General features: G+C 40.0%; 1 protein-coding gene across 3 annotated transcripts in view; it reads left to right on the top strand.

Moving 5' to 3' along the window:
- The window catches only part of LOC117393204 (microtubule-associated protein futsch-like), a 299,761-nt gene that overhangs the window by 27,876 nt on the left and 259,086 nt on the right, over nucleotides 1-12,799 (top strand). For all 3 annotated transcript variants that reach the window (XM_055232212.1, XM_033991396.2, XM_055232213.1), the window contains 3 exons: nucleotides 534-572; nucleotides 5,595-5,713; nucleotides 10,323-10,503. In XM_055232212.1, the coding sequence (XP_055088187.1) occupies nucleotides 534-572; nucleotides 5,595-5,713; nucleotides 10,323-10,503 (339 nt within the window). The remainder of the gene's footprint in view (nucleotides 1-533; nucleotides 573-5,594; nucleotides 5,714-10,322; nucleotides 10,504-12,799) is intronic.

Raw genomic sequence — 12,799 nt, 5'->3', positions numbered from 1 at the left:
TTTGTGACTCGTATTGCAGTTTAAATAGCCCCAGTTAGCTTATTCTGTGTAAGAATGGCTAACCCTGTAGTTTAGGCCTCTACAAAGAAGTTCTGAGATGCCCCTGTGTGTCAGATGCCCTCCCCATGTGTGTCAGATGCCCTGTCACCATCTTTCTTGTACTCCAAACACCTAAAACAAGATCATCAACGCTCATATGTGTTGCGAAAATGTGATGTTTAAATCCATTTCGTACTTTTTCTTGCGTTTTCGGACGATCTTAAAACTTACCAGGCTGTGTTTGCTAACATGTGCTCTGCGTCACCACGGCAACTGCTAAACATTCCGCCATAGACGTGCATGCAGAACCGTTAGTGTGATTTCACTGCGAAGTATCAATAGCATCTTCTTCACTGCAGCCCGACATCGATTTAACATTCATTTCAGTTCATTTACCTCCCAAACAAACCGCATTGTAGCTTTATATTCTGTGTGTTCCTATGCAGAGATCTCAGTCTGGATTATAAACGCTCTGTCTCTGTCTCTTTCTGCAGATTCGACCAGCCAAAGGATTCCACAAGAGGCCGGGGAAGGTAACGTAGGCACAACTTTTGCCCAATTTAAACAGAAGCAAGATGGTGGAAGGAATTTGGCGGGGTTGGCAGATTTGCATGGGACATCTGTTAGTCATATACTGTTCTGGGGGTAAACAAAGAATTAAAGAGGCTTGAGAAACAGAATCACACAGATGGGAGTGATTACAAAGAATATAGTTTATTTGCAGTGTAGACTCGTGGAGTAACAGTAACAAGTCCAATAGAGCTGCAGCGTCATGTTCATGTTTATGCAGACTCAAAAGACATGTCCATTTTATAACAAAGACAGCCACATTAAAGAGGGGGCATTATGTGAAATCAAGTCTTTGTTATCATTGTGTATCCTCATCAAAAACCTGCCAGAAAAAGTTTTAGAAGTCATCCGAGCACGTTTGAGTAGTTTAGTGATCTCTCCCAGGCTCTATTCGAACCCTCATTACGGTTAGATGTAAGATTCTGTCCAAAGCTCCGCCCACAAGTCTACATCACCCATGCTCCCACACGGCAAAGTGAGGAGAGATTCAAAGCGTCAAAAAACCAAACATGCAACTTAAAAACATGTTGATACCTTGTTTTTGACAAATATAGCATTCTCAAAACAATAATAGGTAACTTGGTGATCTAAATATGTTATTTGTTACCTTGTATCTGTGTCCCTACAAGGTAAACATGTTCAAATCAAATATACTTTATAATTATGAACAATGGACACGTTTATTTAGGTTATAATTCACTGTTTTGGTTGTCAAGACGATTACCCAATCAGAAAGCAGAATGAGCCTCACGTGAGTCTCTCATTTGTGTTGCTCAAAGCTGAAATCCAGTTGGTTTAAACCTAAAATGTCTCTCTGATCTGAATGGACAGGACTTAAACCCCAGCACCTGCAGAACAATCACAAATAAGTGCTATCGCTAGTACTGAGAATGAGACAAACTTCTGTGTCTCCATGTGGTTTAAAGTATTTTTACATTTTTCGCACAGCACTTGTCGAGGTCGCAAACGTATCGTACTTATGTCATACATCCTGGTTCTCTGCCCCGCCTCTTTTTTCTTTTGATTGGACGTGGAGGAGGCTGTGGGACCCATTGGCTGTAGCTGTACCTCACCCAAAGAGGCTGAGGAAATGGTGCTCCTTCAAAATAAGGAGGGGATGGAGGTTGTCCCACTGGTACAGGAGTGGGTACAGGAACAGGGCAAGGTACAGGGGCACGTGTTGGCTCATTTTTGGGGATGGAGTTCTCATCCTTTGGTCTCTGGCAACACAGGTTCAGTTGAAAACTATAAGAGTGCAGGACATAAACAGTTCTTTTAAATCAAAAAGTCAAAATTGTTATCGCTGTTATTACATTTTTCTCTCAGTCCTCAGAAAACTAACTTAATTATAGTACTATTGTATTTCCATTACTGCTTCCACAGCACTTTTACTACGTCATTTGAGGTTACTTGGTGAATAGGACTTCTATTGTTATAGCTTTTTCCATGTTTGACTAAATCTAGCAACATTTTTCTGCACAGTGACTTTATGTGCGAGCCTATTGCACAGCCGCCCCACTGTTTGCTTTATAAGCCCTAATGAGAGTATAGAGCTGCTGCTGAAACTCCCTGTGGGGACTGAATTACCTTAACCGCTAAAGTTTTGTTCTCAAATAAACAGCTTACTGCAGGGGTGTTCACACTGGTTTCACCGAGGCCCACATCCTGAAACGTATTTGAAGCAGAGGGACATGATGAACGCGTTGAACAGTAATTCCTTGGACCATTACTTTGTACTTCTACTTGAGTAATGTTAACTTGAAGTAACGTTACTCTTTCGGCTCCTCTACCAGCCTCTGCTAATTAATTTACTGGATTCATAAGTGTTTTTTCTGAACCACAGCAGAGAGGGGAATGCATGGAATGAATTAGCTGGAGTTTTGCGAGTGACGGACAGTTTAATCAGCCTTTTTATTTATGAAGATGCCAGAGCGCTGAACCATGTCAGCAAGGAAAAATATGAAATAGATAAAAAGAGACTTGTAAAAGAGTGTGAGCAGCGTCTTGCCTGTGTTCAAATGTGACAGCTTTCTAAGGCAGAAAAACATGGGTGTCCTTTTTTGCAGCTTCAGATTTGTCAAAGCTGAGTGAGTACAGATGAGTAAACATTTGTAGCAACATGTGTAGCGCTAAACATATCAATCAAATGACCTGCGTATTTGAACGATTCAGAGTCTCCCGCTGTATTCATTGTCTTTACTGCTCCACTACAACTCCACTCAGCTCTTACTATCTCATTGCTATGAATACCTCCTTAATCCCGTCCGTTTACATGAGATACACGAAAAATTGTTGGATTATTTTTAGCCCATGAATACCCTTGTGCCAGTTGGATCATCATTTATTACAGAAACCTATTTTAGTTGAGTTTGACTTTATTCTCCCAGATGCTAGAGTCACGCGACCCGATAATAGTGAACTAATGGTGCGCAGGGGCCTCGGTATGTCTACTCGGAAACTTAGAGAATATTTCAGCGTCCGAGTTAGAAAACCCAACATGGTGGTGCCTTGCGTTTGGGTAAAGTTTGTCAAAATAAGTCAAAGTCAAAATAAGGATCGTGCTCGTGTGATTTTCCCTTTAGATATTCCCTCCTGTCCACCTGCTTCTGTGAACCTGCTCCTACATAGCGGTTGAGCCTCTGCAGTTATAAATGCGCAGTTATGCTAATGTTGCTAATGTGTACATGGCGCTAATGTGAGCAAAAGCAGAGACATTAGAAAAGAAACTTTCCTTTGTTAACTGTTAATGTAGCAATAATGTCCAGGTTACTAAATTAACTTAATTAAATCCTCATTTTGGCTGATTTGAGCACTTATATTTATTTTATTAAATTTTGCTTTAATATACTGGAATGAGCATCCAATGTTGAATTGGAGATAATGTCATTCCAACATCAGTTCTGACCTTTGAGGGGGACGGAAATGCAGAATATGTGTCTGAATTGCTCTTGAATGAGAGCACTATATAGTCGTCTAAAGAGTGCAGGGCCTATGTAGTGTTTGAGGTTAGAGGTTAAGATGGATATTCAGACACATCCAGTGTTTATATTGACATTTAGTATTAAGTATCTACTGCAATGCACCCAATTCCAGAATGAGATGAACAAGTGACATCACATGACGACGAGTGACGAGTCAGGACTTCAACCTGGAGGAGGAGCTGGGCACAGCATCCACCGATCCAAACCAGACTGCACCATCTGAAAAGGTGGGCCCCACCTTTCTAACTCTTGAGGAGTTGGAGAGGGAGCAGCTAGGGCCTCAAAACTATGTGAGGTCCAAGGAGGAAGACGAGGCGGGCATGACCTTAGTCATGTTACGGCTCGAAATGGCCTCTAAAGCTGCTGAGGCCAGAGCCAGAGAGGAACAACTGCTCAGAGATCTGGAAAACCTGAAGAGGCTTCATGAAAGTGACCATTATCAGCATGAGGAAGAGAAGTTACAGTTACTAAGGAAAACGAAGATGTTCATTTGTGATCACATGAAGCAAATGGAGCTAAAGGACTCAGCCATTCAAGATCTGCAAACTGCACTGGACAAAGTGAAAGAGGAGAAAGAGGGTCTCACTAAACAGGTCGCAGATGCTCACAATTTGGTCGAGGAAATTAAAGAACAGTCCCGCCAAAAATCACAAGAGTGGGAGCTTGAAAAGCAGGGCCTCTGTCTGAAAATAGAGGACTCTGAGAAACAGGTCCGAAAAACAGAGGAAGCTCTCGACAAGTCCAACCAAAACCTGAAGCAGCTCAGAGAGCAGCTCAGAGAGACTCAGAAAGAGCGCTCCCTGCTGGAGGACGCCAGCTGTGTGCAAGAGCAGATGCTGAGGAGAACAGAAGCAGAGCGCACCCTACTGGTCCAGAGGAACAGCACACTGCAGCAGGAGGTTGAGCAAGAGAAACGAATCAGAGGTGAACTAGAGGAAGAAAAGGCAGCCATTTTGAAGAGCTGTGAGGCACTCCAACAGCAGCTCAGATTGACTCTAGAAGAGCGTTCCCTGCTGGAGAACAACAGCTGCATGGAGGAGAAACTGCTGACAAAAGCAGAGGCAGAGCGCACCCTACTGGTCCACAGGATAGCCGAACTGGAGCAGGAGGTGGAGCAGGAGGTGGAGCAGGAGAGGGAGCGTCTCAGAGGGACTTGGAAAAACCACACCCTGCTGGAAGAAAGGTTTACAGCACTTGACCAGGCGCTTAAGAGTTCCTTGGAACAGTGCACCCAGCAGGGTAACCGATATATTGCACTTGAGCAGGAGCTTAAGAGGTCTGAGGAACAGCGCATCCTGGTGGAGGAAACATGCAGTGCTCTGCAGCAAGAGGTGAAGATGTCAGACACAGAGCGCACCCTCCAAAAAGAAAAGTGCATGGTACTTGACCAGGCACTTAAGAGATCCAAGGAACAGTGCACCCTGCTGAGCGAGATGAACTCTGCACTGGAAGAGAAGCTGGAGAAGAAAAAGAGGTGGTACAGGAGGCTCTTGTGCCACTAAATCCTCTCTCATCACATGACTTCACTTTAAGCATAAATAAAGCATTAGCATAACAAAAACTTGTATGTGGAATGTCGTATTTTGTGTTTTGATGCAAGATTAAAATTATCATTATAAAGCCTGCAACGGATCTTTATCCAGATCAGACTTTGGGCCAAAGGTTTGAAGATCACTTGAGGATAAAGTAAGCCAAGGAACTGCTGACATCTGTCATTCATAAATAAAAAGTCCCTGTACCTAATTTTTCCACATGTATTTAATCTAAATGTGTCTTGCCCCAGATATATTGTATAAGCAGCTCTTGAGTTGATTTTTACATTTTTTTTTTCTTACTAGTACTATTTATAATACTGAAATGCTCATCTTAGTGGTACTTCAACTAATATTTTTTTTTTATTTCTGCTACTATCAGTGATAGTGCTGCTGCTTCTACTCCCACAGACATGCACAGTCACATAAGAGTCTGCTAATATTGACTTAGCATTCCCATGTGTTTGTGCAGATGCTGCTGTTTGAAAAGGCTCCGTTTGAAGGACAGGTGTACGAGGTGCATAGAGACGTAGAAGATGCCACATCCATGCAGCTGTCTCCTCTGGTGTCGGTCAGGGTGGTCAGGGGATGGTGAGTACAAACACTACAGCACTCACATGTACTATGGGCAAAATCTGCAGTCTACAGAGGATCAGTATACTTACAGGGGCAATACAATATACCTTAAACTCATATGTTACATTGGCTGTAGGCAAATTGTACAAACTAGAACGCATTTAGCTATAATAATCAGACAGATAAACAGAAAATCAGGGGAGGGTGATTTTGTTTTCATCATCCCAGTGACAATACTATGACTATCCATCAGAACTATGCTGAAATGTGCCTTTAAATGTAACTCACAAAACTGGACCGCAACATTTAACCACAAAAATACCATTCCAGTGTGAGTTGTTGTGTTACTGGAGTTTTTTTCTGCAGTATAAGTCGCACTGGAGTATTAGTTGCACCAGCCAAAAAATGCATAATAATGAAGAAAAAAAAACATATTTAACAAATAAATCGCATCTACATCGTATAAGTCGCACTCCCGGCCAAACTATGGAAAAAAATGCGACTTATAGTCCGGAAAATACGGTGTGTTTTTTTCTTTCTTTTTTTATAAACCATTGCTGATCACTTATAAGACAGATAAACTAATAGCCAATAAGCTCTGGGCTAATGTAGGGCCCATTTTGATTTGCTCTAAAAATGTTCACAAACTTGTTTTACTATGAACTGACTAGACTCTGTGCACAGCAAAGCACTAGCTAGCTCACATTGGCTCAAAGTTTAGAGTCACTTTTATTTAAATCAGAAAACATAAAATAAACAACCTGCTAAAATAAAAATAATCCAAATAAAATCAAATACAGAGTACCCAATTGTATTTATATGTAGAATACTTCAGTTTGTGTGGCTGTTTTATTATTTATTATGAATCGAGATTAGCATTAGCATTAGCATTGAGACATTGTAGTGTGTAACATGTTCTCAGTGACATCCACCTGCAGCTCCCTGTCCACTGTGTAACCCTAACCTCCTAACCTCTGACCCCTGACCATTAACCAACCTGCAGCTCCCTGTCCACTGCCTCATCTTTAAATATTTATAAATTTTAATGTGCATCAGCAAAAACCTCATAAAGTTACAATTGGACAGGAAGTAGTGATGCTAACAGTGAGGTTGCCGGGTGCTGTTGTGCACAGAGATGATTAAAGAGCTGTGTAGTGACTTTGTAGTGAATTTAAATAAAACTTTATTTGTATTCTTGGTGAGGTAGATCTTGAGTTAGTGTTGGTCAGCACTAAGATAGCCGTCTTAAAGCAGCTGGTTGACCTAAACAGAATATTGCCCTATGGCATGTTCCTGGTAGAGGGTATGCCACCTGCTTGTATCCAGAGAGATCTTACTGCTTTGCCAGGAATGTTCCACAGTATGCCCTGTAACTTGGCCTGGTGACATCAACTGTTTGTGTCCATGGAGATAAGCAAGTTTAATGCCATGCTGTAGAAACATTTCAGGCAAAAGTCCAGCTGAGGCATTTTCTGAAAGTCTCAGTTGTGTTTCTTTAGCACATAAATAACAAAGTCAACACCAAATATTGCCATGAACAAACGCAGCAAACACAATAATTGGCGTTCTGCAGGATAGTTTTGGCTCCTTCCCTCAGGCATCTGTGGACTTGAACACACGGAGCTGTAACCGTGACGATACAAGCTTATTTTCAGACAATAAACATGTTTTTCAAAGTGTTTCATCCAGCATTGTGTGAGTGGTATCTTTAAAATGACTGTGAAAAAAAATGACTGTGAAAAGAAAAGTGCAAGTTTTTTATATTTTTCTAAGACTTTGTTTGGTGAGATAGTATCTGCGGTAATATTTGTCATAGTTTCACATCAGTTAAAGGGCCAGTACCTGATTTGAATGTATTCTTGTCAAGATGAGTGCTCTTTGCACAGAGATGGGTACAGTAGACACTCGAATTGTACTCAACTAAGAGTAACGTTACTTCAGAATAATAGTACTCAAGTAGAAGTCCAAGAGTGGTCCAAGAAATTAAATAAGAGTAAAAGAATATTCAGGAAAAGTAAAGACTAACTGTTGGGACGTAACATCTGTTTTATAAATTGAAGTTAATGTTATTAGAAGGACACAACTTTAAATTAATTTAATCTGATATTTTCAAATGATAGAAACAAAAATGAGACAAACTAAATCATGTCTAAGGGGGCGGCAAGAAACACAAATAAATGTTCAAATCGTTTCATACTGTCAACATAATGTGAATTGCCAATCTCTACTGAAATAAAGGTAAAAGGAGCTGTGAACTTCATGACATCACAAGGTGGAACAGAGCATTTTGATCTGTGGAGATGTTACAGACTAATAATAAAATGTTACTCAAACATGTGAATGAAACAAAACACAACTCCAGGTCTGTTTTTGAGAAGGTAACAGCTTTATAACGTGACTTAAAGCTCACAAGGGTCAATTTTGTGTAATATCGAACGTTTAAATGTAATGATGTCAACTATATTTTAGTGAAAAGTCCTCAGTGAAAACAGGACAACACAAAATTATTTTCGAAACCAAATCTAATACAGTAATTCAAAGCAGCCAGAGCAGTGTTGTACCATTATACTGTAGTGTTCTGGTGCAAAGAAACACGCCAAATTTCTTCTGTTTATTTTCCAAACACAAGGGTTACTGTAGGCCATAACCCACGCCAAAACAAGAGCAAAACAACAGCATTCTCAAGTGACTAGAGCCAATCTCCAAAACAGACCAGTAACTGACCAATACAACCTCCGCATAAACTCGTCGACATAACAACCAAGTGTCACATACAAAAGCAGTTACGTGAACCACAACACAGCGCCTTGTTTTGTTAAATACAGACTAATTAAGTAACACCACCTGCTTAGGATTATCAGGCTTCCTCTCTGCGCAGAAAGACACAACGATTAAAGACGTTTCCATGGTGACGGGAACGTAATTCTGTCAGACGCAAATGTATCCGTTTGTTGATTCTCAGACACTGTTAAAGAAGGAGTATTAAACTTACTAACTGCTAACTAGTAACATTTAGATCACCATATTACCTTTTATCGTGTTGAAAATGGTATATTCGCCGAAAACATCGTAAACAACACACTAAAATGTTTAATAAAGTCACCTCTCCTTCAGACCGCTATCACAACAAAACGTATTTATGGAAAATGCCGTAACCTTATGCCATAGACTTGTGGGCTAGTTTTGGATAGGCAAGCCATAAGGAGGGTTTGAATAGGGCACGGGAGAGATCGCTAGATTACTCAAACATGCATGGATGACATCTAAAACCTCTTCAGGCATGTTTTAATGAGGGATCAATGTTATAACATGGTACAAAGCTCCAAAAAGTTGATTTTGTGTAACACTCCCTCTTAAAAAATAAAAATGTGTCTTTCATTGGTACAACAATTAAAGTGTCATTGTCAGAGATGGATTTTTTTGATGTTGTATTTGATGATTACTTTTCAAAACCGCGATTCACTATTCAACCCAAAACTCAGTATAAGAAAAAGAGCTTTTAGGGGTTGCAATTAGTAAATCACTCAGGCTGCAAATAAAGAGGTGTGTCTTTCCCCAATTCCCCCAGTTGTTAGCTTACCTATACTTTCATTATTTTACCAGCCAGAAACTGTTAAAAATGTTATTGTCATTTGTAGTTTTAGTTTTTTGAGCAAAATGTGTCTTGCCCCAGTACAGATGTATCATATGAGCAGCTCTTGAGGTCAAAATAAGTCTGTGTGATGTCTGCATGGAATTATAAAGCGTTTTATTGTCTGATAATCAGGAAGTTTGTGTTAGCATGCTAGTGTTGTTTGTTTGAAAAGAGCTTATAAACTCATCATGGTGAAGAACTAGGATGCTCAGAATGGATAGGGTAAGTGAGGAATAACTTTGGACTACTGCAAATTGTTTAAAATGAACTAGTGCATTTTTATGTTATTAAGACAGTACAAATCAGAGATACGCCTTTAAATAGTTTGCAAAAAAGTAGTAGAGTTTATTTCATAGTAGAACATGTCTCACCAAAATTTTAAAAACTCAAAAAGAACAAGGCAAGTTTTTTGGTAAGATTTTAAAGAGGGGATTATGCAAAGCTTTCCACCATGTTATAATGTTGTTCCCTCATCAAAAACATGTCTGACAAGGTTTTAGATGTCATCCATGCATGTTTGAGTAATCTAGCAATCTTTCCTAAGCCTTGTTCAAACTCTCCTTACTGTTAGCTGTACGATCGTGTCCCATGCTCCACCCACCACCCTACGTCATCCATGCTCCCACACTGCAATTTTCCATAAATATACAAAAATATGATACAGAACAATACACTACAAGTTAACAAATCTGATGTGATGTGCAGTAGTTTCTTTAGCGGGACATACACTGTGTTGTGATAGTGCTCTGAAGGAGGCATGGGGAGCAAAGGGAGAGGAGTCTCAAAGACAAAACTGACACTTATGTAACATGTTAATGCAACAAAAGGAAACGCTGTGATTTAAATATGTTGTGTGTTAACAATTTCCCCATAAACATATAATACCACCTCTTTAATTATAGTGTGAACTGTTTCGTCTAATGCTCTTTATGCCATATTCAGCTCTGTTTTAAATGTGACTAAGGCATTATCTGTATTGTCTGTCCACAGTTGGGTGCTGTATGAAAAACCTGGGTTCCAAGGCCGCACCATCGCTCTGGAGGAGGGCACTCTGGAGCTCACCAACGTGTGGGCCCAGCCTGGTCCAGATCCTGGTCTAGACCCTGGCCTGGACCCTGGTCTAGACCCACAGGTTCCCATGCAGATCGGCTCCATAAGGCTGGCTGTGTCTGTAAGTCCAAGTAAAATCTCTATGTGAGTTTAGTGTAACCATCAGGCTGTTAATATAATATAAAATAGCTCAATCTTAATAGGTTGCATTAATGCTAAAGGTACAGTATGGAACTTTCTGGAGGTGGAACGTCACCTGCAATTTTCCACAGAAATAGAAACTTAAAAACATACTTCATTCTCCATGGACATAGATAATTTTTTTATGCTGTGCGGTGGAAGATTACAGCCAAAGACATTTCCATGGAAACAAGGAGGAAGAGGCTCTCCTCCAGGCCAAATAAGCGAGATCTGTGGAGATACAAGCCCACACAGAGTAGGGATACAGAGTGAAGATACAGAGTAAGGATACAAGTTTTTCTGTACAGTAAAACAACCAAAATGATAAATCACGCTTTTGTTTTAGTCTATTTTTGGCTAAAAGTTTACATACTGTACCTTTTAAAATTCCTCATTGGAGTCCATGGGTTTCTGAATGAAGTAAGCACAGTTGTCATAGAAATTAACGATTCAAAATGAAAATATTATATCTTTTGAATGGTAAACTGTGCCCAAAATGGCATCATATCGCTGGGTTTCAGGTGACATCTCAACATTCTATTGGCCAATAATATTTAATACAGAGTGAGCGGGTAAAATTAATATTGTTACATTTCATATTTTTGCAGTAACAAAAATGGCAAGTTCTTAGGTCTAGTCACAAATAAAGATGAACAGGTTCAACATTTGTGGGTTAACATTTTGGATATTTCCATGGCAAAGTATAGTGTAAATAATGGGGAAATCCATTAATGCTACATTCTGAAAACCACGAGTAACATGAAACTGAGACCCATGGGTAATTTGAAAGTGAGCTGGAGAACGCATTAGAATCCTGTGTGTGTCTTCCATTGTATTAGTTTTCCATTCAATTACATGTCTTAGCTCTGTACTGTGTCATTAGGCTGTAATCCTCCTCGCTGCACATAGACTGCATGATAATGGACACCTACACTGTTATTAAGCTGCAGTCTCATGCACCACTGCTGCCCTCTCAGGTACCTTATTTTACACTGGTTGTACATTCAGTGTGTAATCCAAATAGGCCTGTCACGATAACAAATTTTAAAATACGATATATTGCAGAAGAACATATAGACGATATACGATAAAATAAAAAAAACATTACGACACGAAAACCCAGAAGTAGAATTTCCCCCAAAAAACTTCTCTATATGTACAGTACTGCTAATGCACATGAGCTGTAACCATTTATGTATATATGTATATAAATGGACATAGCTAACCTGCTAGCCACCACGTTCCAACCAGGAAGTGATCGTGGGTGCACTTCTGACTCCATCGGCTCTGTCTATAATTCATTTTACTTTGGAAACTGTCACCCCTCTCACTGTAACTGCTACAATGTGTCGAACCATTGTAATTTTGGGGTTAAAATGTTCGTATTAACCCGCTGTACATGATCCTGCTGGTTTTATTCCGCCATGGCACATGTGTCAAACTCAAGGCCCATGGCCCAATTGTGGCCCGTCAGGTCATTTTATGTGGTTTGCGAGAAGGTGAATTAAAAGGTATGACTGTCTGTCTGTGAGCAGGTGTGCCCCGGCCAGAGACAGACTTTTAAAAATGTTAGTTTATCAGGAAATCCACACTTACACAGACATATTTTTAACCTCTGTGTAAATGCATATGTAACATTTGTAAGTTGAATTAGTAATAAATACAGAAATAGTTAATTAATTATTTTAAATTACATTTGATTACATTTATACTGCCTTACAGTTACATCTGGCTCCTTGAGGGCAATCATTTTGCTGATGTGGCCCTTAGTGAAAATGAGTGTGACACCCTGTACTGTTGTGTCCATAACTCAAGATATGAACATTTAACAGACAAATCAGGCGCCTTCTTTCCCCGAGGTCACTCCCACTAGCGTTAGCAACAGGTTTGATTAACAACATTGTGCCCACTCCCTAAACCAGTGGTGCGGGTGGGAAGGGCCATTATGTTCAACAGCCTCACTCCGGATTGGCTCTTTGGTTGCTATGATACTCGCGTTCGGACTTCCTGATATGCAACTTAGCTCCAAATTGGCCCCTATAACTGCTCTAGCCTCAATAAGCTTCATTTAACTGGAGCCGAACACTGTGGGTGATGTCACACTCACTGAGTCCACTGCTTTATACTGTCTGCAGTTTTAATAAACAAATGATTATTTATTTAACTCTCTACAGCTAAAATCTTCAGAAAAATACAAAAAATGACAAAAAGTTCCCCACTAGTGCAAAGAAAAAGTC

This window comes from Periophthalmus magnuspinnatus, chromosome 24 (assembly GCF_009829125.3).
Source record: "Periophthalmus magnuspinnatus isolate fPerMag1 chromosome 24, fPerMag1.2.pri, whole genome shotgun sequence".
Classification (NCBI taxonomy): Eukaryota; Metazoa; Chordata; class Actinopteri; order Gobiiformes; family Gobiidae; genus Periophthalmus; species Periophthalmus magnuspinnatus.
The sequence above is the reverse complement of the archived record's forward strand: the minus strand, read 5'-3'. Positions and strand labels throughout refer to the sequence as shown.